At 64.2% G+C, this 26,109-nt stretch overlaps 2 protein-coding genes across 6 annotated transcripts in view; both read right to left on the bottom strand.

Annotated features, from left to right (window-relative positions):
• LPCAT1 (lysophosphatidylcholine acyltransferase 1) overlaps positions 1–25,530 on the bottom strand; it is a 47,640-nt gene extending 22,110 nt beyond the window's left edge. Inside the window, exons 1-3 of one of the 3 annotated variants that reach the window (XM_032337831.1) lie at positions 25,366–25,530; positions 6,491–6,633; positions 235–449 (exon numbers count right to left, since the gene is read on the bottom strand). In XM_032337831.1, the coding sequence (XP_032193722.1) occupies positions 235–449; positions 6,491–6,633; positions 25,366–25,491 (484 nt within the window). In that variant the 5' untranslated portion in view covers positions 25,492–25,530. Of the gene's footprint in view, positions 1–234; positions 450–6,490; positions 6,634–9,656; positions 9,891–23,532; positions 23,762–25,365 lie in introns of those variants that run through there. The other 2 variants (XM_032337829.1, XM_032337828.1) reach the window with 2 other exon arrangements.
• LOC116587117 lies at positions 10,902–20,826 on the bottom strand. Of its 3 annotated transcripts, none has more exons than XR_004284335.1 (3): positions 12,924–16,200; positions 12,624–12,716; positions 10,902–12,071 (listed from the first exon to the last, which is right to left on the bottom strand). XR_004284335.1 is itself a non-coding variant. In XM_032337832.1 (3 exons), the coding sequence occupies exons 1-3, from the start codon at positions 17,567–17,569 to the stop codon at positions 11,086–11,088; spliced, it is 879 nt and encodes a 292-aa protein (XP_032193723.1). In that variant the 5' UTR covers positions 17,570–20,826; the 3' UTR covers positions 10,902–11,085. The 3 variants fall into 3 exon arrangements, 1 of the variants encoding a protein (XP_032193723.1); XR_004284336.1 differs by having other exon boundaries at positions 12,624–13,168; positions 13,671–16,200; XM_032337832.1 differs by lacking the exon at positions 12,924–16,200 and adding an exon at positions 17,035–20,826 and having other exon boundaries at positions 10,902–11,369; positions 12,657–12,716.
• Positions 25,531–26,109: the final 579 nt, after the last annotated feature.

The following is a 26,109-nucleotide window of genomic DNA, read 5'->3' as shown; positions in this document are numbered from 1 at the left end:
GGTCTCACTCACTCCCAGCAGGATGGGGGGGTCTCACTCACTCCCAACAGGATGGGGGGGTCTCACTCACTCCCAGCAGGATGGGGGGGTCTCACTCACTCCCAGCAGGATGGGGGGGTCTCACTCACTCCCAGCAGGATGGGGGGGTCTCACTCACTCCCAGCAGGTTGGGGGGTCTCACTCACCCCCAGCAGGTTGGGGGGTCTCACTCACTCCCGGGGGGGGCTCACTCACTTCCCCATATCGGGATGTCTCTGCTCTCCGCCTTCATCACGATGGACGACATCGTCAGGGTGACAGCAATGGCATCGAAGTAGGAGGAGTGCGGAGCCAGCGTGAGGATGGCGGCCTCCGACGGAGAGGCCTGCTGACCCTTCATGACCACCCAGTGGAAGCCTCCGGAAAACCACATGGTGCGCATGATGGCCTTGAGCAGGAAATCCACTACCCTGCAAGAGACAGTGCTGCGGTCACGCCGGGCCGGAGCTAGGGGTCAAGGGCGCCGCGCTCAGCTCACCAGCGCAAGGCCGACCGTGGGGACAGGGACGCTGGGAGCTCAGTGCCAACCTCCGGCGGTCAGCCAGGGCGCTCCAGGCCCCTCCAGACCCCCAACAGCGGCTACTGGGGTGTCCGGAGGAGAGAAAACAAGAGATGCTGGGCTTCCCCTCCCCTCTACTAGACGGGCCGTGGGATGCCTTTTTATCAATTTGTCCAAGAAAACAGAAGTGCTGACCGCGGCACGACACAGCAGCACGAGGACGACGCGGAGTCCGGAGCTGTGCAGCAGAGCAAGGACACGGCACGTGGGAGCCGCTGGGGCTGCCAGCGCCGGACGGTGATTCATCATGAAACAAACCCATTAAACTATCTAGAACATAATTAAAATCGGGGGTGATGCTGGGGCTGAGACCGAGCCACTCCTGTCCCTGCCCTGGAGGGTCCTGAGGTCTGGGAATCGATGACCCGATGCCCCATTGCTAAAGCAACCCTCTTCTGGACGAAACTCGATGGACGATAAATGTGGGAAATTAAATAGCCACCAGTCCAGATTAACCGAACAGCTTCCTACTTGTTTTCACACGTGCGAGCGAGCAGACCCGTAAACCCTCCCACCACCTGCGCTGGCTGCAGAGGGACAAGGACCCACATCCCTGACAGCACACAGAGGCGCCCACGAGCGGCCCCGGGCCGCCAGCTCCACAGCCCAGGGAGAAGGGGGGCCGCGTGTCACGCAGACAACTAGACTGCCTGACAGAAGCACGAGCCCGAAACCTCACTGGATTGACCCCCATGGGGCTCAAAACTGTCTCAAGAGAATTCCGGAAGAGGAGGCCCAACGGCGCTGAGTGGGGGCCGAGCCCAGAGGAGCCCTGAGCCCCTCGTGGAGCTCCTGCAGGAGGCCCCCACGTGCACGGCGACCAGTCGCTGTGTGGCGCATGCCGAGATGCTGGGCCAGGCTCCGACGCCGTCTCCGGAACCGGGCGTGACCACAGCTGCGCGTCCAGCCGTGTATGCTTAAATATGCTCCTCGGCACACACGCTACCTTGCATAAGAACACGTTCCTACAAAAGCCACGAGACAGCCACCGGTACGCAAGGAGAAATGAGGCCTGGGGGAGGCTGCCGTGGGACCGAGAGCCGCCCGGGGGAGTCAGAGTCAGGGGCACACGGAGGGAGCCACTCGTAAGTGTGGACCAAATCCCGGTGTGCCCGTGAGAGGCGCCCCCACCCCAGGTCAAAGGCCAAACCGCATGAAACAGAAACGGGAGCAGAGAGTGGACGCAGGACCCCCAAGGACACTCTCGGGGGCTCGGACGCCCAAGGACACTCTCGGGGGCTCGGACGCCCAAGGATACTCTCGGGGGCACAGGACGCCCAAGGACACTCTCGGGGGCTCGGATGCCCAAGGACACTCTCGGGGGCTCGGATGCCCAAGGACACTCTCGGGGGCTCGGATGCCCAAGGACACTCTCGGGGGCACAGGATGCCCAAGGACACTCTCGGGGGCTCGGACGCCCCGGGACACTCTCGGGGGCTCGGACGCCCCGGGACACTCTCGGGGGCTCGGACCCCCCGGGACACTCTCGGGGGCTCGGACACCCAAAGACACTCTTGGGGGCTCGGACCCCCAAGGACACTCTCGGGGGCTCGGACGCCCAAGGACACTCTCGGGGGCTCGGACCCCCAAGGACACTCTCGGGGGCTCGGACCCCCAAGGACACTCTCGGGGGCTCGGACGCCCAAGGACACTCTCGGGGGCTCGGAAGCCCAAGGACACTCTCGGGGGCTCGGACGCCCAAGGACACTCTCGGGGGCTCGGACGCCCAAGGACACTCTCGGGGGCTCGGAGGAGTCCCAGCCCCGGTGAGGCCCTGCAGCCTGCAGACGTGGACACAGGCATCAGAACCATGCCTGCGTGGACCGCAGCCCGCCTGACACCTCCGCCTCCGTCAGCCCATCCGCGGCTGAGGTGGCCAGTGACAAGCCCGAGGGGCTCACGGAGTGATTCCCAGGAGCGGTGACGCGGGACACAATCCACACGCACCAGCAGGGACTGCCGGCCCTTGCTGCCTCCCCTGCTCGTCACCCGGGGGGCACCCTGGAACCCGAGACGCCAGCACGACCAGCCACACGGCAGAGAAGAGACTCTGGCGTGAGGACATGAAGTGGCAGGCACCAGAAGGGAGGCTGGGCGTCCACGCTCTCCTCAGGCTGTTCCGGAACCCGGGCCGGGGCGCCGTGAAGAGCGGCAGAGAGTAAGAACACACTCTGAGCGATCCAGTATCCAGGCCCCCAGGAGCCTGTTCCCGGGGAGGCCGGAGGTCTCCGGAACATGCCGGAGAAAAAGGTCAGCAGTGCACACAGGAAGAGAACAGTTTCTTACAGTTGAAGACGGACAGACCTTCAGCACCGCGGCAGGGAGCAGAACGAACCCCAGACAAGACGACGGACTCCCACGATTTCCTTGGAAAACTGATCAAATTCCGGGGGGAAGAGAGAAGGGTCCCAAACTCGCAGCGAGTAACAAGCAGACTCCCTGAGCAGCACAGCCGAAGCTGCCGGCAGCTTTGTGACTCTGGGGCCGTAAGATCTGGACTCCGTGGTTCTCTCCAGACCAGCTCCCCGTCAGCATTGGGGGGGAATGAAGACACATTCAGAAATGCGCCCGAGTTTCTCCTGCTTGTCCTCTTTCTGAGACAAAACCTACACTCCAGGAAATCGTGGGAGGGAAAAACAAGAAAAAAAGAAAGAAAACCCCCAAACCAGGCCCCGGAGATAGATCATGCCCAAAAAGCGTGCAGGAAAGCACTGCACCTGGCAGAAAAGGGACACGTGGGGAGCCGGGGGCTCCGGGACCCTCTGGGGGGGGCAGCGTGACCCCAGCAAGCTGGCGAGACCACGAGGGGGTCAGAGCTGGGAGGCTCAGGGCTCACCATTCTGTACTAATACAGGCAAAGCAAGAGTCTGACTGTAGCTGGAAAGAAGGTTAAGTGAGGTCACGGCGCGAGGGAACTGGTTTCCTGGCAGGAGGGAGACCAGAGCTCTCCTTGGGAGCCAGGGGAGCCCAGCGAGGGGGCACCGTCTGCCGGCACGCGCATTCCCGACTGCCAGCCTCTGGAACCTTCTGTCGTTTAGGCCCCCAGCCTGTGGCACGTGGTTCCAGTGGCCGGAGCTGCGACACCCTCTAAGCACGTGAGCCGAGGGGCAGCCACCAGAGGACACTGCCGGCCGCTGGTCAGGTTTGCAAGACGCTCTGGGGTTTACAGTCATTTGTCGTTTGGAAGGAACTCCGAGTAAATGTCTTTGTGGGATTGTCTCATTCTTCCTTTCATCGAGAACCGGAGGCTTTTGTCTTAAGACGTCTGAGTGACGCTAACGCCTCCAGCACAAATCCTCCCCGCCGGGACATCACCGACTCCAGTCCGCCCGGCCCCGCCCAGCACGGCCCCCACGAGGGCTCTTCCGTCCCAGCCTGCGAACGCCGAAACCTGTTGTTCCGAAGCCGGTCCCCACGTCAGGCACACGTCACCCTGCTCTCCTTGAAGGCACTCTGTGTTGACTGTCCTTTGTTGACCCAGGGCAGGGCAGCGCGTGGAGTTCCTGAAAAATACTGCTGCACTGAGAGCCCGAGGGCGTATGGCTCGCGCCCCACCAGCAGCCTGTCTATTCGTGTGCGCACACACGTGTCCCTCGCGGACACAGATGTGCACACACATGGTTGCACACACGATGCACTTTTGCATGCACACAACACTCACACACGTGCATGTATGCACACACCCACACTCGCCCCCACACACAGACACACGTGTTCATGGAAGGCACTGCACACAGGCCCGCACACCCGCACAGGCATGTACACAGGCTTGCACAACCCAAACACGTGAACACAGCGATGTGCGGTCCCCTCACACGCAGACACCCAGAGCTCTCACGAGCCCTGAGACGCGTCCATATCTTGCCCTGAAGTCTGCCGCTCGGGCGCACACTATAGGCACACGCGGCACCTGGGGAGCCAGGCCGTGAGCGCCAGTTGGCGGCCCCCGTATCATCCACCGAGCCCAGCAGAGCTGCACGGAGCCGGCCCGGGGGCAACGGAGTCCAGCCCGGAGTCCGCACTTGGCAAAGAGAATCCGCAGGGGGCGCGTGAACAGGCCGGAGGGAGCCCAGCCGGGGGGAGCAGAGGGGAGCAGACAGTGCCGGAGGGACGGCCGCCCTATCACCAGACCCCGAACTCTTAGATCCGTCATCGGCCAGAAATTCTCCAGCTACAGATCCGCAACCTAGCAAGACCGAAATTCTGATTCCTGTCTGGTCCAGGTTTATTTTGCTGGATTATATATTTGACACTAAATTCATATTGTAGGATTAAAACATTTAAGAAAATCCTCAAGGTAAAGCATGTCCGTCACAGAGAATTAAGGAATCTGAACAAGCCAGAAGGAGCACTGGAAGCCGGTGATGTCCCCAGCGCCCGGGGGGCCACCGCCGACAGGACACCCCCGTCCCCCTCTCCGGCCCCCAACTCACTCTCTCCTCCCTTGACCCACACCCACTCTCTCCCCCCACACTCCCAATACTCAGTCCCTCTCCCCTCACCCCTACACTCACTCCCTCACTCCCGACCCACGTGCTAGCACCCCTAGGCCAGGTGCCACCCTGGAGCTGGCATGGGAACGGATCACGGCCCGCCTTCGGGTCTCCCAGGGAGGAAGACCGTGGTGCACTGGACTCTGACGTGGTCTAAGCACGTGAACACAGGGACGGGTGCACACCAGGACCCACCGTGCGGGCTCCCGGTCAGGGCCACGCACACTCCTGGCGGGCTCGAGCTCACGGGCAAACCCATGACTCGAAATTCCATCTCTGCTGCACGTGTGACGGTCACGTGTGCCCAGGGCAGGTGCACGTCCACAAAACCAACCTCAAGGGCCAGTGCCAGGTCCCACCTGCCTCTGCGGGGCACCGTGTTCCTGCCGGCCAGATGCTTCCTAGGCCGAGGAGGTCTGAGCCCGTCTGCTAAGCCCGTGAAGGGCCGGGAGCAAACGTTTTGGGCTCTGTGGGCCACACAGCATCTGTGTCCGTGAGGGGCTCAGCGCCAGTGAAACTGTGTGTAAACCGGGCAGCGGCCGGGGGTGGCCTGGGGAGAGGGAGCCCTGCATGAGGCTGCCGTTTCTGCTCCTGCGTCAACTGTTCCAGGACCCCAAGAGGGTGACGAGAGGTGCGGACAGCGGGCGGCTTTCAACAGAACGACAACTTCTGAGACGCCAGAGATACTTATCGGGGTCCTTGCCTCCTGGCGCTTTCTTCAGCGACGGCGGATGCTCTGGTTCACGAGCAGCTTCGCGGAGGAGCGAGGGGACACCCTGAGAGAAGCTTCTGAGGCCCGCGCTGCGTCTCCAGCTACGGTGTGCTCGGAACGTGGCTGCCCGGTGACCTGGTCCGCTGAGCGCTGGACGCAGGGCTCTGCCTCAGGTCATGGTCTCAGGGTCCTGGGACGGAGCCCCGCACCCAGCTCTGGGCTCAGTGGGGAGCCTGCTCGGGGTTCTTCCTCCTCCTCTGCCCCTCCCTGTTTGTGCGCACACGTACGTGCACACGCGCGCTCTCAAATGAGCCGTAAGAAAAGATGCATTCAGAACGTGGCCTTCCTGCTACTCAACACGTAGCCACAAGGGAACTTCTAGGTCCACGGGGGGACAAGGGGACACCTGAGCCCATAGAGACCAGACCGGCACATGGGACACATGTTGGCTGACATGCAGCCTTCGGGGGCTGGGGGCGTGGGAACACGGTGGGGAGCTTCGGTGCCGAGGGCGCGGCGGCAGCGGCCACGTAGCCTGCGGGACCCTGGAGGACCCCTCGGAGCGGGATGGGGACAGCGGGTGCCAGCGAACGGGACCGGCCACCCCGACCCGCCACGGCGTCCCGGACGGGAGACATGTGGGAGGACGGAGGGCCACGTCCGAGCGGCTGCCCACGAGGGACTCACTTGCGCCAGGCGGCCGGGGGCTGCTCGGGGTCCCCGTCCACGCAGCGCAGCGACGCCAAGAACGTGAAGGGCCAGGCCAGCAGCATCGTGGCCACGACGAGCAGCAGCCGCAGCGGGAACAGCGTCAGCGACATGAGCACCACCTGCAACGACAGAGCTGAGGTCACTGCCGAGTCCGCCACCACGGAACCCGTCCTCCGCGCCCCGTGTGGGACGCCGGCCCAGGTCACCACGGAACCCGTCCTCCGCGCCCCGTGTGGGACGCCGGCTCAGGTCACCACGGAACCCGTCCTCCGCGCCCCACGTGGGACGCCGGCCAGGTCACCACGGAACCGGTCCTCTGCGTCCCGCGTGGGACGCCGGCCCAGGTCACCACGGAACCGGTCCTCTGCGTCCCGCGTGGGAAGCCGGCCCAGGCCCATGGAACCCGTCCTCTGCGTCCCGTGGGAAGCCGGCCCAGGTCACCACGGAACTGGTCCTCTGCGTCCTGCGTGGGAAGCCGGCCCAGGCCCACGCGGAAACACCGCGCCTGCCCCAGCCCAGGGCGCGGCCCTCGCTCAACGGGGGGGTGCGCGGGCAGGGATGTCCCGCGAGGGTCTCCAACCATGGTGCCGCGCCCCTTCCCACTTCAGCCTCAAGGCCCTAGGCTGGGAGCAGCAGGTGGATAGTGGGGCTCCCTGACCCCGGCCCCGAGCCCCTCTCCGGCCCAGCCCAGCCCAGCCCACGCGCCCTGCTCTGCTGAGCCTTCCCGAGTCCCTCCCAGCGTGGGGCTGCCACACGGAGGGCAGCAGGTGCAGAGCCGCTTAGACAGACTGTGGACCACAAGGAAGACCAGGGGCCCCGCGTGACTCTCCAGCCCCAGGACGTTGCGGGCAGACGCCCGGCAGAGCACAGGACGCAGCCACTCGTCTCAAACAAGCAGCCCCGGGCGGCACCGCACCCCCTCGGTCTGCTTGGGGAGATGCCGTGGGGGGGCTCCGTGGGCCCGGGCAGGCCCCACCGTGACGGGGACAGCTGCCACCACACGGTGGTGAGGATGGACTCGGGGCTCACCAGAGGGGCCTCGTCAGGGACCGTCACGGTGGAGGGACACTCCCACGCACAGGGCCACGGTCTGGTTCTCACCAGGGGCCACGTGCTCGGGAACGCTGCTTTCTGGGATGAATGAGTCTCCGGCAGTCGCTCAGAAAACAGAGCTGGGGCAGGGGACAGGACTTAAAACTTGGAAAGGATTTACGATCAACAGACACAATTTATATATTTGCAAAAACACACACTTCAGACATTTGGGTCTTGCTGCACGGAGGACAGAAAAGGCCAAGAGAAGGTGCGCGGTGACGCCTCCCGGCTGCCCGGCTGGCCCAGGCCTGGGAGCCCCACGGCCGCGTGCCTGTCACCCACCCCTGCGTCGCCGACGGGCCCACGGACCCTCCGCGGACTCTGCTGGGTCCTTTGTGGCGCAAGCAGGTGTGACACTGAGACGGTCTAGTGCCGCGTGTGGAAAGGAGAAGGGGTTAATGTAGTGCACCGACGTACTGCAAGTACCCTTGTCTCGGCACAGACTCAGCACAAGAATTACAAATGAGGTATTTCACACTTTTTCACACCGTCTTGAAAGCCCAGCGTTCATCTGACACTCTGGGTCATGTGGGGTCCGGGCCGCCGCACGTGGCACCTCGCCGTGACCGGTACCTCCCCATGACCGGCAGGGGACGGCAAGCTGGGTGGCCACCCCCACCCCTCCCCGTCCAGTCCCGGTCACCACCCGGGGCCACAGCCTCTGGGCCGGGCAGCAGCAGCGACAGCAGATCTGTCTTGCGGGGGGACGTTGGGGACGTTTCCTGTCAACTGAGCGCTTCCTCTGGGCTGTAGCACACGTTCTTGGCGGACGAGAACATCTTCCCACCCCCCGGCTTTGGGAGTGGCATTTGCTGTAGCCGTGAGCGAGCTGAGCTTCAGCCACTGTCCCTCCTGCGTCGAGCGGGGGACGACACTGCTCCCACTCACTCAGCACACGCGTGCGCGTGACACGCCACACCCACAGGGCTCCTCTGTGAGGCCTCGGTGACAGGCCGGCAGGCCACCCACTGGGGAATCTTTTCTCTCTGGAGCTGCGGAGCTCGCCTGCGAGCGCGCGTCCGGGGGCAAGTATGGGGCAGGCCTGGCCTCGGCTTCCCTCTGGGCGGACCCAGCGGGGACGTCCGTGCACCGGGGAGCCAGCTTCTCCAGGCAATTTCTCCCAAGATACACTATCTAAGGGCTGTTTTTTTCTTTTCTTTTTTTTTTTAAACTATTTATCTAGATTTTCTATTTGTGCCTGAATTCATTTCAGGGGTTTTGTCAGAGAAAATCCTCCGTAAAAGTCCCAAATCTTTTTCTGCCCGTTACTTCCCCGCTGTGTTTTCAAGGTAACGGAGCAAAGCCGCCTGTTGCCTCCTCCTGGCGTTTAACACAACCCGGCCCCGCCGCGCTGCGTACTTGCTGTCACCCGTGTCTCGGTGACTCTCCAGAATGTTAATCCGTTTACGGAGCTGCTGGGGCACGTACTTGTGTCCCTACTGTGAGACGTCTCTCTCTACGAGTCGACTCTAACGTCCCTTTTAACTTCTTGAGGTAAAGGCCCTCGCGTTATCCTCTGATGTGCTTCTCTGCACAGGCGCGCTGAGAACACAAACCTTCTCGGAGCAGCACTCCAGCCGCACGGTCACGTCACCAGCTAGACGACTGGTGGCCGCCGCCGGCTGGGTCCCTGTGCCGGCGGAGAAAGCACGCGGACGGAAGGTCTCAGAAGGTCGGTCCCACGCAGCAGGTGCAGCAGGAAGCCCGGCTCGCCGGCGCGCTCTTCCACCAACCACACACCAGCCACTCCCTTTCCCGGACGGTGTGTGCCACAGAACGGCACCGCACCGGGTGCCAGGAGAGCTCGCGACGGCCGTCCTACCCCGTGCATCTCTGAACCACGGACCGGGTCAGGGCTCCGAGGGGAGCTCAGGGCTCCCAGGAAGGCAGTGCCAGGGAAGCGCGACCTGGGCCTGCCCAGTGCTCTTCATGTGGCTTAGTCAACGACACACGTCCCCGTAGGCAGGCCGGCAGCCACAGGGCTCACTCGGCCATCCCCCATGGGACACAGAATGTGGCCACCTTCAGCCCTCGATGAAACACTCACGTGCCTGCTCTTACGTGCACCCAGGAGAACAGTCGGGTTTCCAAGCTTCACAGCCAGCAGGGAAAGGACACGTGAGCGACCATCGCAGGCCACAACCCTCTGCAGACACGCCCCCCACGAGGGCAGGTGGACACGCAACGTGGTCTGAGAGTCACAGACCTCCAGTGAACTGCTGTGGCTTGGCCTGCGGGTTGGGGCAGGAAGCGGCTCTACTGACATACACTCGCCGAGTGCCAAGTGAACTGCCTGGGGGAGGTAAATGCCCTCGGGAGCACACGGGGTGCGGGGGACCTGCCTGGGCTGCTCCCCGGGACCCCAGGGCTCTGCCTTCACCTCTGGGCAAAGAGAGGGCCTATGCGTTTACGCTGGGCTCAGCCTGGCCCTGGAGGAGGGGAAACTGTCTGCAGGAGAGGCAGGACACGGAAGGCTTCATGCAGCCCCTTCTAGAATCTTCTGTGGGCTCTGACCACTTGTTCTGAGCTCTAAGCTGCCCCTGGGATGGACCTTCCTGTTCTCCTGCTTACCCCTCCTGGTCCACTTGTCTTCATGGGCTCTGTGGCCTGGCCGCTGGCCTCCTGGCACTCTCACCGTCCAGCACACCCTGCCCACACCGGCCCTGCCCCTCAGCCTGTCTGAGCCGACTCAGCGTTTCCAGCCTCAGGACAACAGCCAGGGATGCTGTGTCAGCCACGTGGACATTCTCAAGTGTGCTGGGGCTGCAGAAAGACCACAGTCACCGCAAAGACGTTGGGAGAAAGTCCTGTTGGGCTGGAAAACACAGGGCACAGAGCAGAGCACGGGGAGCGGCCCGGCTGCCTGTAGGCAGTCCTGCTGAGAGCTCACGGGCACCGTGATTAGAGCCCGGTGGACACGGTGCCGCCGTCCCTGAGGCAGCCGCGGGCACCTCTGCTCCTCGGCCAGCCTGGAGGGCAAGCCCGCGGAATCACAGAGCCCCAGCATCACGGTCCCCGGGAGGGAACCTGTAGGGAGGCAGGGGGTCCCCTTGGGAGAGGGCAGGGATCCGTTTCCCACAACCCAAAGACCCAGCTCTTCTGGGTCTGGGGGTTGACTCGGACAACCCCCCGGCTTGGGGGGGCAGGGACAGCCCCCAACATCCACTCCCACAGAAGCCCCTCGTGGAGCCGCGAGGCGGTCAGCAGCCGCAGGTGATCTGTACCGGCAGGGACGGGTGGACGGCAGTCCCTGGAGACGCAGGCGGGGCGGGGAGCGAGGCCCCAGGCAGGGCTGGAGCAGAGCAGGCGTGCGGGAGGGGCCCACGCTGCAGATCAGCAGGAGAGGCGGGGGTGTGGGGCCCGCGCCCTCCACAGAGCTCCGAAGGCTGTGGCCTCACTGCCCCTCAGCAGCCCGGCCACCCTCAAGGGCACCAGGTCACATAAACCCGGGGTCGCCCCTCCTGCGAGCTGAGGGTTTACAAGCCCCTTCTAGGAGGCCCTGCATGCAGGCTCCCCGGCTGAGTGAGGTCACGCTCCGTGGAAGCTGGCTGCGACACGTGGTCCGTCAGGAGGGGTTTACCCAGACACGGACACGCAAGCTGACGGTTCCTGTGTCCCGGAGCAGCATCTCCTGTGGCACGCTCCGCCAGGAGGCCCTGGTGGGGGCCCCGCTGCAGGGGGCCTGTCACGGCAGCCTGTGGGCTCTCAACACCATTTCCTGCCCAAAGGAGCCAGGACTCCTGGGAGAAGCAGTTCCGGGCTGGGGCAGAAAACGTGGAGGGTGACCGGGGACAGCAGGGAAGGAGACAACGGTCCCCGGACTCGGGAGCCCCCCTGGAGCCCCCCCGGCGGACAACAGTCTGAGCACCGGTAAGATCGTCACACTGACGGGAACCTCACGTGTGCTCACACCCTGCGTCCAACGCCCCGGGCGCACGCGCACGTCTGCACACACCCCGCCTCACTGGTCACCTCTGGAGGGACGTGGGCTCCTGAGTGTGACGCCGGCCCATGTGGTCATGAGACCACCCCACAGGGCAGCCGAGGGGGGACCCAGGAGTGTCCCGCACACCCCCCACCCCACGTGGAGGAGACACAGCACACGCCAACAGAAACGGGTGCATCTGAAAGGGCCTTTCAGAGGGGGTTAAGGTAAAGTGAGGTCACTAGAGTGGACCCTAATTCCACACGGCAAGTGTCCTTCTGAGAAGACATTCGGTCACAGACACACGCAAACGGCTCCTAGAAGAGGAGCCCAGGGGCGAGGCCTCGGGAGGAGGCTGGAGACGGGGCGTCTAGTCCCTAGGACCGGGGGACAGAAGCGTCTGTTGCTGAAGCCCGCGTGTCTCCGATCTTCCAGTCCCGATGTCACACGTTCTCCGAGTGCAGTGAGTTCACCAGCGGGCCGTCTGGAACTCTCTACCGAAGGCCCCTCTGGTCACAGTGCCCAGCTCAGACGCACCTGGTGGGCACGGCCCCTCTGGTCACAGTGCCCAGCTCAGACGCACCTGGTGGGCACGGCCCCTCTGGTCACAGTGCCCAGCTCAGACGCACCTGGTGGGCACGGCCCCTCTGGTCACAGTGCCCAGCTCAGACGCACCTGGTGGGCAAGGCCCCTCTGGTCACAGTGCCCAGCTCAGACGCACCTGGTGGGCACGGCCCCTCTGGTCACAGTGCCCAGCTCAGACGCACCTGGTGGGCACGGCCCCTCTGGTCACAGTGCCCAGCTCAGACGCACCTGGTGGGCAAGGCCCCTCTGGTCACAGTGCCCAGCTCAGACGCACCTGGTGGGCAAGGCCCCTCTGGTCACAGTGCCCAGCTCAGACGCACCTGGAGGGCACGGCCCCTCTGGTCACAGTGCCCAGCTCAGACGCACCTGGTGGGCAAGGCCCCTCTGGTCACAGTGCCCAGCTCAGACGCACCTGGCGGGCACGGCCCCTCTGGTCACAGTGCCCAGCTCAGACGCACCTGGCGGGCAAGGCCCCTCTGGTCACAGTGCCCAGCTCAGACGCACCTGGCGGGCACGCCCTCCTCTCTGCCCACTCACCTCGTCTCTGTGCCAGCTGTCCCGGTGTCCTGGGTTTCACGACACGCAGCTGCTGACGCACTGTGTAGGAGACAGGACGCTGGAGTGCACTCGGGTCCCCAGCGTCTCACCCACGCCATCAACGGTCACTGGGTCACTGCGGCAGCACGGGTCCTTGCCGGGAGTGGATGGACCAGCCACGACCCCAGATGCTGTGCACCCCCAGAGCATACACGGGCCTGGTGCCATCAAGGGCCCCCCAAGCTGTGCAAGATGCCGACTCAGCACCTGCTGGTAGGAGGTACTTGTGGGAGCGCGGCGAAGGGGGTTGTCACTGTGACGGCCCTGCCAGGAACGCGATCAGCAGCCTGAAGGCCCCGGGGGGCCGAGTCAGAGCCCACGGCGAGCACCGGGCCCTGTGGCACGGCTGCCCTCGCGGCACTCGGCACGGCGGTGGGCAGGCCACGGGGAGGGGGTGTTCCGGGGCCGGAGTGCTTTCCCGTGGATGAGAGTAATTATCGCCGTTCCAAAGGCTGCGGAGCCACAGATGAGCACGTCACAGAGAACCGCATCCCGTGGGGTCAGAGACAACGGGAGCGCCCGCGGGCCGCGGGGGACGGAGCCGGGCCGTCGGAGCCCAGGCAGCGGCTGAAACTGCTCGCGCGGCAGCGCTCCGACCGCCCTGTCACCGCAGACCCCGCTGGGGCGCGGGTGACGAAGAACCCGTGTCCCCTCCGCCAGCGACGGCACGGGCTCCAGCCCCACGTGTTTCACAGCCGGAGCTCAGCGGCGTCGCCACGAGGAGGCTGACGCCAAGCCCTGGGCCCCCCGGCTCTGGCAGAGGTCAGGGAGCAACGACAGCTCCGGCCAGTCCCGTCCCACGAAGCCGCGCGCCGTATGCTGGGCCCTCTGCCCTGCGGGGGACGGCTGGGGACCGGCCCCCGTGGGCGCACCTGGCTGGCTGGCAGCCCCAGTCCAGCTCCCCGCGGAGCGGCTTGCGTGGGCGTTGCTGGTAGCAGCAGAGCAGGACGTCACCTGGGACACCAGCAGGGGACAGTGAGCCAAAGGTCGCCTGTGGGACAGGTGCCAGCCGCACCAGAGGGAAGGGCTTCCCGCTCCTTGGGGTCCAAGGGCAGGTCCCGAGGTGACTCAGAGACAGAAGGACAGACCAGGACTCCTATCTTCCCGTCAGCCGGATGACAACATGAAAGGCACGCGTTTCCAGGACGGCCACGGGCCATGCGCTGCGTGAGCGTGTGGAGGGTGGACAGTCGCTAACAGGTGTGGGGGTGCGTGGGGCCTGACCACGGGGCCCCGGAGGGACCAGCACGGAGGGTGCTCAGATCCAAAGTGGACAGGACCCATGGTGTTCTGACCGCGGGTCCGCCCGCACCCACGAGGATGGGCTCCTGAGGCCGAGGAGGGGAAGTGCCAGCCTTCTGGGCACTCGGTGGTGTTCCCGGCCCAGATGCCCACGGCACGATGGAGTGGACCCATGGCCCTGCAGCCGGAGGGACATCCCTGCAGGGCTGTGGCTCTGGGGCCAATACGACAGAGAGAATCCACTAGCCCCAATCAGTCAGCCCTCCCCGTCCTGTGTGTGCCCCGAGGCAGAGCGAGGTGCAGATGGGTGGCGCGCAGCCCAGCTGGGGTCTGGGTCTGGGGGGCAGGAACAAGCCCGTGCTGGGCCTCCGGGGTTGGAGGGGCACCCTGCTCTCTGGGGCTGGGTCTTGGGACGGCCTCAAACGGCTCCCTGGGAGGCTGGGCTGGTCCCCCCGGCTCTGCCCACAAGACGACAGATAAGCCTCATGGATTCTGCAAAGACTCCCGCGTGAGAGAAACAGAAGGACACCGTACCTGCGGAATCCGTCTTTCTCTCTGGCTGTTACATATTTTAAAAATTTAAAGCAAGTCGTTTTAAAAATCCTGACTTAGAACAGAGAACCTTCTGAAACCGGGCAGCCACGGCCTGAAGGCCCTCAGCCCAGCGTGGGTGGGGAGCGGCTCTGTAGACGTGGCCCTGGTTCCTGCCTACTGGGCCCCTCCCTCCTGACGCAGCGACCAGACAGACACCTCGACGCGTCTTCTTTCTCAAGAACGTGGGAAATGACAGCAGCTGTCCCCGAGTGCCGCCGGCTGGGACGTCCCGGCACAAACTCCCATCCCCACAGCCTGGGGCGTCCAAGAGCATCAGGTCTGGACCCAGCACTTCGCAGGCGCAAGCCCCGCTGGTTTGCTGGGACCCCCACGGCTCCCCTCCAGCAGCAAAACACCTTTTCTGAGCACGGTGGGACGCCGGCCGTCTCCGAGTCGGAAAGGAAAGAGAGAGTGGCGTTCCCAACGGCGGCCGCGAGGGTCACCCTCTCGTCATACGCGGCTGCCTGCGGGAAAGGCTCCTTTCTACGGAGAGACGGCGCGCAGGGCGAGGCCGAGCCCCGCGGTGTGGGGGCGCGGGGAGGTGGGGACGGCCGCCAGGAGCCGGCCCGTCTGCGGGGCCTCTTGTTTCTGGGGCAGCCGGCCTTCGGCGGTGTGACCCGTCACTCTTTAATCCTGTGTCCGGCTCCAGTCCGGACTCCCTGGCCTTCTTCTCGCGGACATGTGAATGTTGGTCTTCCTGCCCCTGGTCCTGGACGCTGTGAGTGCACCTGCGTGGCTGAAGACCGTCTCCTGCCAGGACCACACTCAGGCTGCGTACGAGCTCTTCCCAGCGCTCCCACTGAGATCCAGAAGTCCCCAGAGTGTCGCTGGAACAGCTCTTTTCTCCTCCAGTCTCGAAGCAGCGCCTCCGTCCCCAGCACGCAGGCTTCTCCACACCGGAGCCTTAGGACCCCGTCCGGGCACACACGGCCAGCCTGGAGCTTCGCGCAGGAGAGGGCCTCCCGGGAACTCACTGTGCACGTGCGAACCTGTGGCCGGCCCTAGCACGGCCACGCCCCAGGACAGGCGCGTCTCCTGTCCCTGTCAGGGCTGACGGCGAGGCCGACGCGAAGCCACAGGAGCCCCTGCAGCTCCGCACCGGAGTGGAACCACCCTGCTCTGGGAAGACCCTCCACACACACCCTACAACCAAGGGCGCCACCCTAGGAGCCCTCCGGACACCGCATAGTCCTTCCACTCCTGCCTCCGCGCCAGCGTCCAAGGGCCCAGCGCGGTGGAGGTCAGAGCCTTCTGTAGTCTCGGGCCCAAGGCCAGCTCTGTCCCCCAGCGCCGAGGGTCTCACAGACCCTGCCACAGGAGCAGCGGGACCCACAGCCACAGGGTTACAGCCACACAGTCAGCGGTCAGCACGGAGGGCAGCTCATGGCCCCCAGGCGAACGCAGCAGAGATCTCCGGGCTCGGGGGCTGAGCGGGCTGCACAGGGCGCTCGGTCCATGCATAAGGGCGTCAGCATACAAGCTAAGGAGCCGTGGCATGCGGGCCATGGCGGTGCGGCCTTGGGGACATCGAGAGACACCTGCCACGTAGTCAGCCTCAGGGTCTCCAGGAAGAAGCACCGGAGGGGCTGGCCAGCTGAGGCTGGGCCCCAAGGCAGGAAGGGACAGGGTGGGAGGCAGCGGGAAGGCCCAGGGAAGGGGGTGCCCTGCCGGGCGCTGCGTCACTGCTGGGCGGACAAGGGAGCACTGGAGCGGACCGGCTTGGGGGCCGAGGGGAGGACTCCCGGTGCCTGCTGCCCTCCTCACGGTCACCACGGCTACCACCGCAGCCGCCGGGGCCTCCCCTGCAGGAGCTCAGCCCTCGGAGCCCACGGCTGGCGCGGGGGAGGGGTGAGGCACGACACGCGCTCTGCCGACGACCCTGCTCCCTCAGAGCACGGAGAGCCCTTGCGCTCTGGACACGACACCCCGCCCTCGCCGCAGGAGGCTTTTGGGCTCTCTGCCCAGTGCTGGATGGCGGATGGCCCGGGGCGCGCACGCAGGGCTGTCTGTAAGCCGCGGGAGGAAACGCGTAGGAGAGGAAACAAGTTCACTGGGTCAGTGAACACGTGCCGAGTGCGGGTCACCAGCCAGCGCTGCTCCCAGGGACCCGCGGAGGCCTGCAGCGCTGCCTGGCCTGGAGCCCCGTGGGCGGGACAGCGGGCCCAGCAGCCAGCTGGCCGGGGGCAGAGCTGGGGGCCAGCTCCTCTCCTGCGGGGAGCTGAGAAAGATCCTGACCCGGCAAGCACTGAGCAGAAGCAGGGCCCCCGGAGCGCGCCCTCCCCCGCCGCCGGCCTCTGGGCTCCCCTCGCCCCTCCTCCCCACTCGTTTCCTGCAGAATCGCGTCTCCTCGGGGTTCTCAGGACCCTTCAGCGGAGACCGTGTGGTCTCTGCCATTCTAAGCTGCCGCCCCAGCAGGCTCCGGATGTGAAATCCCACAGGAAACCCAAGTGCAGGCCCGAGGCCCCTCCGTCACCGGCCTCACCCGAGAGCTCAGCACGCGCGGGCCCGCCTCTCTGGGCAGTCGCCGAGGAGCGGACGGGACAGAAGCAGAGACGCGCCAAGAGCCCAAGTCCGGGGCCGACTGCTCCACTCCAGAGGTAAGGCTCGGGTCCGGCCCAGGAGCGGGCTCCAAATCCCCACCTGGGGACCGCAGGGGCACGGCGGCCCCTGACCGCTCGCACAGGCCTCTCCCCTGGGGGCCAGGACACCCGGCAAGAACAGCTGCTTGGGGGCTTTCCAGGCACAGCCCCCCCCAGCCCCCGCCGTGGAGTCCCACAGACGGGCCGAGCGGCTCGGGCTCTGAGCACACTGGAGGGGCACTCTGGGGCGGCGGGTGCCAGCTGGCGGACGGCAGGGGCAGGGGGGCCAGCCCAGGGGCACTGGCTTTTTTCTCGAGAACACCCCTCCCCGAAGGGAACGAGAAACGAGGAAGGGGAGCCGCGAGGGACAGGCGCACAGACCACGCGCAGAGCGGCACCTGTGCTGGTCCCCGAGCAGATGACGCCCAGAAGCCACATACAGGGTCAGAACAGGCAGGTGGTACCTGGCGCCTGGAGGGACCCCCCCCCCCCAATTCCTGCGCCCAGGAGATCTCCAGGGGGCCGCGAGCTCATCTGTTTACTAACAGTCTGTGCGTCTCACCCGCTGCTAGGAGCCCCTGGCTGTGGTCCAGGAGAGAGCAGTCCCTGCCCTGGGCTGTGGGCTCACAGTCCCGAGAAAGCGAGCACCACCCCCCTCCCCAGCTCGGGGAGCTCCCTGCCTGGAGCGGGCTGCAGGGGAGCGGGCAGCGGTTCACCTGCGCTGGCCTCGCACGCAGTCCGCGAGGACAGTCAGCAGGGGCAGGGAAGAGGGATGCCCGGTGGGCTGGGGCCGGGATGGAGGAGACGAGGGACCCTACCAAGGACTCCGTCCCCTCCGCCTCGGGCTGGCAGACACGGGGCCAGGCTGTGCGGCCTGAGGAAGTCCCTTATCTCCAGCGCCTTTGGCACGGCCTGAAAAGCATCTTGGAATCCCAGGCCGTGGCGTCTGCGGCTGCTCGTCTTCGCTCAGCAGGTCCTGGCAGAGCACCTGCAGGCCCAGGACACAGCACACCTTGAGGCCCTTGCCAAGGGGGCCCTCCAGCCTCAGTCCTGGGTGTCCTGACGGGCTGCGACGCTCCCGGCTGGGCACCTCCTGCCCTCTCAGCTCTCCGACAAAGCACGCCCAGGACATCCCGGCTCAGCCTCACTCCCAACCACAGGCGCTACCTGAATGCTGGCTCTGGGCCCCCTCTGTGGGACGCTCCTAGGGAACATCCAGGCCTGCCCCCCAACTGTAGAGAGCCCCTAGCTCCCAGCTGTAAGGAGACCCAAGGGCACATTCTGTACTTCCCCGGCTGCTGGGAGCTCCCCGGAGCGTCCTGGCTATCCTGCCGGCTGCAGGGAACTCCTGGCCGATCAGTAACATTTGTAGGGGAGAATGGGCCTGACAGCCAGCCTGTGGCAGGAGCCTGGGTCGTCAGTCCCTGCCAGGGTGGTCACTCTTCCGAAGACACGGGCGAACGTGGGAGCAGACTGGTCCGAGTGCTCCTCGGTGCGACAGGGGCACTCGGCCGAGGGGAGCGTGCGGGCGGCGGCCGCCGGCCGGTGCACCTGGTTAGCGGAGAGGGCCCGAATGGCCCCGAGCGCTCGAGGGTAAGCTGGGCTCCGGCTTGGGGCGTGCGGAGCTCCAGCGGCCCGGGGGCCCCCACGAGGATATGGAGCTAAAGAGTCCCACCGGACAGAAGTGACTGGTGACTCTTTCCTACCAGTGAAAAGACCTACTGCTACAGAGAGGGGGTTCTGCTCGGCTGTTGGGTCTGGTCCAAACCAGCCCCTTGGCCTGGGATTCCTGGCTGTCTGGGGCCTCAGGCTCATGCTGGGGGTGCCGTGCATGGAGCAGAGGGCCCCACTGGGTGCCCACACTGGTCCCCACCCTCCAGACCTCAGCGACCCTGTGAGAGCCAGCTCTGCACCCCAGCCTAGGGGTTTGGAATATCAAAATTGTGAAAAATGTTTTAAAAAAAAAAAAAATTCAGCCAGCAAGTAGCTTTTTAGAGAAAATAAGGCAGTCCTCTGGCTCTCAGAAGGACACATGACTTATGGGAGTAAAGAGGCCGCCGTCCCTGGGCTCCTGCGGCAGGTCCCGCCCACGGGCTGGACGCATGTCAAGGGCTCGGGCAGGGCCACCTGCGGAGCCTCTGGGCCCCTGCGAACGCATGAGAACGGAGCTGGCGTCGTGCCTGAGACATTGGGAGCCGCAGGCATGTGCGTGCTTAGGGACAGCGTTTAACAAGCTTGGAGACACCCCCGCTCGTGAGGCTGGAACATAGGCAAAACCAGGAACACGCCGATTAGTTATAACACCGCAAAGTGTGGCTCGAAGGGCTGCTTGGCGGCCGGGCTTGAGGTCAGCACGGCGACCCCATCTAGACACACGCTTTCCTCTGGGCGCATTTTCACAATAACTCATAACCTCACTCCGGGTTTAAGGAACGCTAGAAACGGGAGAAGCGCAAGCTCAGGAGAGGTTAAGGTCACCCGGACACATCACGGCAAACGCAGGAGGGCCGGGCGAGGGGTGAGCTCTGGGGACCATGGCATCGTGTCCTGGCTGTGCTGGGTGAAGGCCCCGGGGGCAAAGTGGTTGGCAAGGCGCGGTCTCTGGCACGGGGGGAGGCTTAGCGAAACACAATCTGTGGGAGTTTCGCTCAGACTCCCAGGAGCAGAGGAGCCCAGAGCCCCTCCTCGGACCTTCTCCAGCATCTGGCGTGCCCTCTGGTGCTCAGATGCCCGTGGGGACAAGAGCAGGGCAAGCGCCCTCCTCCCGCACCAGGATGCCTCAACGGCCACTTTCAGGGGCAAAATCCTGATTTTCTAAAATGAGAGATAAGACTGACCGTGCTTTACTCAGTACTAATAAATTTTTAAAATGTTAAAGATGAGTGTGTGTCTACAGTTGTGTATGCGTACATGTACACAAGACCTGTCCAGAGACACACGTGTCAAGCACCGGTGTTCCAGGACCAAAGAGAAGATCATGAAAAGTCAAGTCTCCTCAACCCCCACCCCATCCACCAACTTGGCCACGGTTAGCGCTCACGTGTGACCCTTCGAGAACAGCAGACCTGGACGACAGGAGGCTCCTGCCCTGAACCTGCCTGGGGTCGAAGCCCGCAGAGTCCCTGGGTCTAAGTCTCCTTACCTGGGACTCAGGGATGTGACACACGACCCCGCACCCGCCTGTCTCCTGGGCTGCACTGAGTGACCAGAGGCAAGGACATGGGAGAAATGCCCCGACGTGCCAGTGGGCTACAGACACACAACAGAGGGGTACTGTCAGGCCTCCAGGTTGTCAAAGGTGATGGGGCCGGAGGCCTGGCACCGGCCCTGCTGCAGCCAGCCCTCCCTGTCTTCCCCTGGGACACATGTACTCCTGGAAGCCCTCCGTCCCTGTGCCTCGCCGCCCCGGTTTCTGTGGCCACCAGTCCCTTCAGAGCACCGGCTCCAAGTCACATCAAGTCCCCATGCGCCCCTCCCTCCACGCCCCTCGGCAGACCACTGGGGTAGATAAAGAGCCGTCACCACGCACGGACACGAGGGGCAGCAGGAGGGCTGGGCTGGGTGCCCAAGACTCCCTGACCCAGAAGGGCCACGCCTGACTCAGGCCCAAGGGCATCTTCTGTTGCTTTCTTCCCTTTAACCAAAACTCAAACATCTGGACAGGAACTCAGAGAAAACGATCATCTGGTTCTGGGGACTTACACTGCGACAGGCCACCCCACAGGGCTACTGGGCTGGAGTCCATCCCTGCATCCGACCTTCACGGTAACCCTCTCTGTGGGTTTAACGTGGAAGGGCAGCACGCGGCAGCGCCCTCCCACAGACGACTCACTTCCAGGGTGAACAGGAAGCCAGACTGCCTTCCGGGAAGTGAGGCGTCTGTGGGAGTTCAGAGATGGGGAAGCATCGGGGCTGCAGGCGGGATGCACTCACGCCCGAGGGCTCCAACAGAGGCGCCCCCCCGAACCCTGGCAATAGAAACCCCTGTATGACCCCCCCACCGCAAATCGCCAGCTGACTCCATATGACGTGGTTTAGCTTTTCTATCTTGACAAGTTATTTCCCGTCCGAAGAGGTGGTTAAGCTCCTCACTAAATCGGCAGTTAAATGACAGGTGGACTGCCCGTTGATCCACAGACAGTGGCGGCCCATCCCCAGCAGCAAGCCTAACAGGTGCACGCAGGCTTCCTCCCAGGCTTATCCTGACTCGGAATGCCAGTGGGTTTCTGAGCGCCCTTGGGTGTCTGCCATGGCTGGGCTCGTTTACTGACTGATTTAGGGAGTCCGACTTTCTTTGCTTGGACAGGCCAGATCCCCCCCCCGTGGAAACCTCGGCCCACTGTATTACTTAAAGGAGAAAAGCTCGCAGAGCTCTGCTTGCAAAAACCAAATCGTCTCTGTAGGACAGAACCTGGAGCTTAGGAGTCACAGACTCTGTGCCCCGGTCCACGGGCCGCTGACCGGAGCAGTAACCGCAGCTCCGTGACGCACACAGGAAACACCAGTTATCCTGAAGAGCAGGGACGCCGCCTCTACAACATCGCAACAAGGTGTGTGCAAAGTATCCTCCCCTTCCTGGGGGGCTAGGGCGTTCCACCCACCCGTTCCTTTCTGAACATCTTCCAGAAGCTGCCCGCCAACATCTAAAACCACACTCTCCCGTCAGGAGCTGCTCCAAACCCCCAGTTTACAGCCCTGTGTCCCCCGCCCGAGGGGTACCGGGGAGTTCAAGCTCTGCTGGGACGTCCGTCGGTCCTTTCTGCGTGTTTACTCATCGACTAGCGAGCCTCTACAGCACACCCCACTCGGACAAAAAGCACCAGGTTGTGGCAGGACAGACCCGGCCCCTGTCCCTCCACACTACTGAGGGAGGGGGCTGCAAGTGTGACAGGAACACAGAGGCGGCCCACCAGGGACCTCCAGGGAGGAGGGGGCTTCCTCCTGCAGGTGCCATCACCCGAGCAAAGAGGCCAGGAGAGAGCAGGCAAAGTCAGGAAGACACAGATGCAGCGGGACCTTGGAAGCCACCTGGAGTCAGGGCTCATTCCCAGGATCACCCTCCGAAGGTTCAGAACAGTGGGTGGAAGAAGGCCTGTGGACCATAGGAGTGATGGGGTAGGGTCTGGTGGGGGCACCATTCAGGAGCCCTGAGGAAGTGGCTGTGCTCCAACCCCTCACAGCTGGGTACAGCAGCTGGAAGGTGATAAGTTCAAGTCTGTAAGCAAAAGGACACAGAAGGCGGGTTGCCGGCAGACCCCAGGGGCAGGCAGATGATGGTGTCTGTCTCCAGACACACACAGACACAGGGGACAAGGCCCAGGAGCTGACTGGTACAACCTTGCTTCATGTCACTAGAAGGGATGCCAACCTCCCCTCTCTCCCCTGTCCTCAGTCTAGTGCCTACCCTTTCCTCTCCCACGATGATAATCAAGCCCACCTAGAGGAGGCTTCAAGAAAAGCGTGCAACCCAGAACAACAACATCAAACTTCAAGAACTTTCCACTTGAATATTATTTCCAAAGACTAACTTCATGCATTAAAGAATCTCAATGTCACCCCAAAATGTTCGGTCACAGCTGGAAATACACTCTCCACCAACTGCACAACTGTTAAAATCTTACACTTGTGCCTGGTTCCATTACGGTTTTGGAGTTAAAAGAAATGCCCTGTCATGCCCAATCTTAAAGAAATCAACTGCACAACCAGAGAGCAGGAATGTACCCAGGGAAGCCCAGCCCTGCGGGGGAATGACCCCACCGGGTCAGGAATGCCCTCACCAGGTCAGGAATGACCTCACCAGGTCTGGGATTGCTTCCCACCAGGCCCGGGTATGACCCCACCGAGTCGCGGAACGGGTCCCCCATAGAAGCCGGCGAGGACAAGGACGTGCGGGCCCCGCCGCTTGCAGCAGGCATCCACCTCTCAGCGGGACCAGCGGGCTCCGCGCATCGCAAGCGCTGGAAGCGGACCCTGCTGCTCGCTCGCGGGAACCGGGGACGCACAAACCCGTCACGGCCGAGCCCCCAGAGCAGCGCCCCCGGCACTCGCACCACTTGCAGGCGCCGAGGCGGAAATCCTGTCGCTCCCGCCGGCCGGCTCGCACCGCGGGCTCCGGCCCGCACTCAAAGGACCGACGAGGTCCCCACACGAGGCTCATCAAGTGACCAAGTCACATCCAGGACAGTCGCGCGGTTCCCTCCAGGGGCCTGCGCGCGGCCGGACCGGCCGGGGGTCCGGGGACCGCGGGTGCGGCGACCCGGGGATCCGGGAAAGGGGGTGTGGGGCCGGGCGCCAGGGCGCGGGCCCCGGATGAGGGTGAGGCCGCCCGCCGCGGGGCTGTGGGGGGGGTCGCAGGCCGCGGGGGGCGGCGGGGCCGGGCCCGGCCCGGGGCGCGCACCCACCTGGGCCTTCCGCAGGGCGCTGAGGCGCAGCTCGTGCACGAAGGGGTTCCGCCCCGGGGGCGCCAGCCGCCGCACGTCGCCGGCCCCCACGCTGGAGGCGGTGCTGGAGCCGGGGGCGGCCCGGGGACCGCGCGCCCGCAGCCTCATGGCCGCCGCCCGCCGCAGGGAGCCGGGCGCGGGGCGCGGAGCCGGTGCGGAGCCGCAGCGGAGAGGGCGCGGGGCGCGGGCCGAGGATGCGCGGCGGCCGGGGCGGGCGCGCAGGCGCAGGCGGTCGGGCGGTGTGACGCGAGGGGCGGGGGGCGCCGGCGGGGCGAGGCCTGGGCGGGCGGGGGCGGTGCGTCCCGAGAGCCCCGCCCCCGGGCCCGCGAGGCCGCCCCGCCCCGCCCGGCGCCAGCCCTCAGCGGCTTGGGGGCGCGCAGGGGAGGCGGGGGTCCCGGGATCCCGCGTCCCGAGCGGCGCCTGGGCCCGTGGCGGCGCCTCGCGTAGCGGCCGGACCGCGGGGACCCTCGGTCCGGGCCTGTCCCCCGCGCGGAGAGGCCCGGCCAGTCGCTCTCTCCAGCGGCGCAGGGCAGCTCCGCACCAGGCGCCCCCCTGCCTGAGCGCGGGCGCCGCGGCGAGCCAGGCTGCACCGGCGCGAGGCCAGCGCGCACTCCGTCGAGGCTCCGCTAGGGACGGACCCAGTCCCGCCTCGGGCTGCCTTTCCTCCTCGCCCGTCCTCGAAGTCCGCCTTAGGGGAAGCAGGTTCTCCCGGTGCGCCTCCCGGGTCCAGTCTGGGCCAGCGCTGGCTGCGGGCTGTCCCAGGAGGCCCTGAGCGCAGCCTCTTCCCCACGCAGCGACCGCTCGTCTCCGGTCCACGCGGAAGGGGGGTGCACAGACGCGTTTGCTGACTGGGACCCAGGGTTGTCAGTGGGTGTGAATCAAATGATTCTTTCTCGTGGCCTCATTACTCTAGTTCACGGAACCACTCCCTTGCAGGAAGGGAGACACGTGGGGGTCTCTAATTTGTGGCATAGTATTACTAACTAGGGCAAAAGTGAAATAGTTCATCAAAATTTATCAATTTCAGGGGCTCCTGGGGGGCTCAGTGGGTTAAAACCTCTGCCTTCAGCTCAGGTCATGGTCCCAGGGTCCTGGGATCGAGCCCTGCATCCGACTCTCTGCTCAGCGGGGAGCCTGCTTCCCCCTCTCTCTGCCTGCTTCTCTGCCTACTTGTGATCTCTGTCTGTCAAATAAATACATAAAATATTAAAAAAAAATTTTTTATCAATTTCAAACATTTACCACAAACTGCAGTGTAGTGAGAGCAGCTAAATTTCTGTGCCTGCCTCTCCCTGAGTCCCTGGCGGGAGGGGCGGAGCCCCAGACAGGCCGTGGGCATGGGGGGGCCACGGGTGAGGAAGAACAAGTGGGACACAACCCAACAGCTGAAATCACGGGGAAGTAGTCGGAACACTTCTTGCGCTGCTCTGGGGCCCCTGCTGCGGGACTGCCTGGGGTCTTAGGACCTCCGTGCCTTGTGAGGGTCCCCAGCCGTGTCCCTGCCTGAGCCTCTGATGACCTGGCTGATCCCCTTGCCCGCTGATATGGTGAAGTGTCACCTTGCTGAGGGCCCTTCTGCATTCTGATGGACAGAGAAAAACTGGGGAACCAGAAGAGAGACCCACGGGTTCACAGTGGTCCAGGTCCTCTGACACAGCCTTGTCCATACAGACAGGGAAAGAGCAAGGCTACATCCCAGCGCCCTTTCTAAGCCTCACGCCGGACCAGGGCAGGTGACCTCTCCTCTGAGGCTCAGTTGTCAAATCCGTAAAAGGCAACTAACACAGTACTTACCTTCTTTGCTGTGTGTGATGACAAGATGGCCCTTGGGACTGCAGTGGGTCTTACTTGCCGGTGGACTGTGGCGGGGACTGTCTCCATCGCCCAGTGGCCATCAACACACGGTGGATCTCTGAGCATTCAGCTGACAATTGCTCTGATCACAGGCACGAGAACGTAGCTGGGAGCTGCTGGGACAGGATAAAGAGCTACTCAGAGTGAGAGCCGAGAAGGATGGCCAGCAAGGACCGGGTTCTCAAATCCTTCTCAACAAGCAGAGCCCTGGAGAAGGCTGAAAGGTTGACAAAGGCGGAAAGCAGCCAGGAGGCCGGGGTGAGGAGTGCAGGGCCCAGAAGGGTGAGTCCAGGAAAGCTGGCTGGCTTGCACTGCTTTATACTTTCTTTTTTTCAATTTCAATCCTGAGATGGAATTTTCTAGAAGTCATGAGTGCTCTGGAAACTTGACTAGGAGAAGTTGGTATTGGGGAAGGGGTTGTGAGAAATTGTCTTTCTTGTTTTGAAGAAACTACCAGCGGGGACCTTGAATGTCTAAGGCAAATCCCTGGAGGTTCTCTGGGAATCTTCTGGAATACAGACCCTGGCGCACGGAGCAGGTGGCCGGGCTCAGGTCCTAGCCCTGTCCCTGTGGCTTCTTCTTCTTGCTTTGCCTCTGTCTTAGGAAGACGGAGCGTCCCGTTCTCCAGGGGGACTGACAACACAGGAGGGGTGCTGCTTGCTGGTGTGGGGCTGTGTGTTTTGG

The sequence above is a fragment of the Mustela erminea genome, chromosome 3 (assembly GCF_009829155.1).
Source record: "Mustela erminea isolate mMusErm1 chromosome 3, mMusErm1.Pri, whole genome shotgun sequence".
Taxonomy (NCBI): domain Eukaryota; kingdom Metazoa; phylum Chordata; class Mammalia; order Carnivora; family Mustelidae; genus Mustela; species Mustela erminea.
The sequence above is the reverse complement of the archived record's forward strand: the minus strand, read 5'-3'. Positions and strand labels throughout refer to the sequence as shown.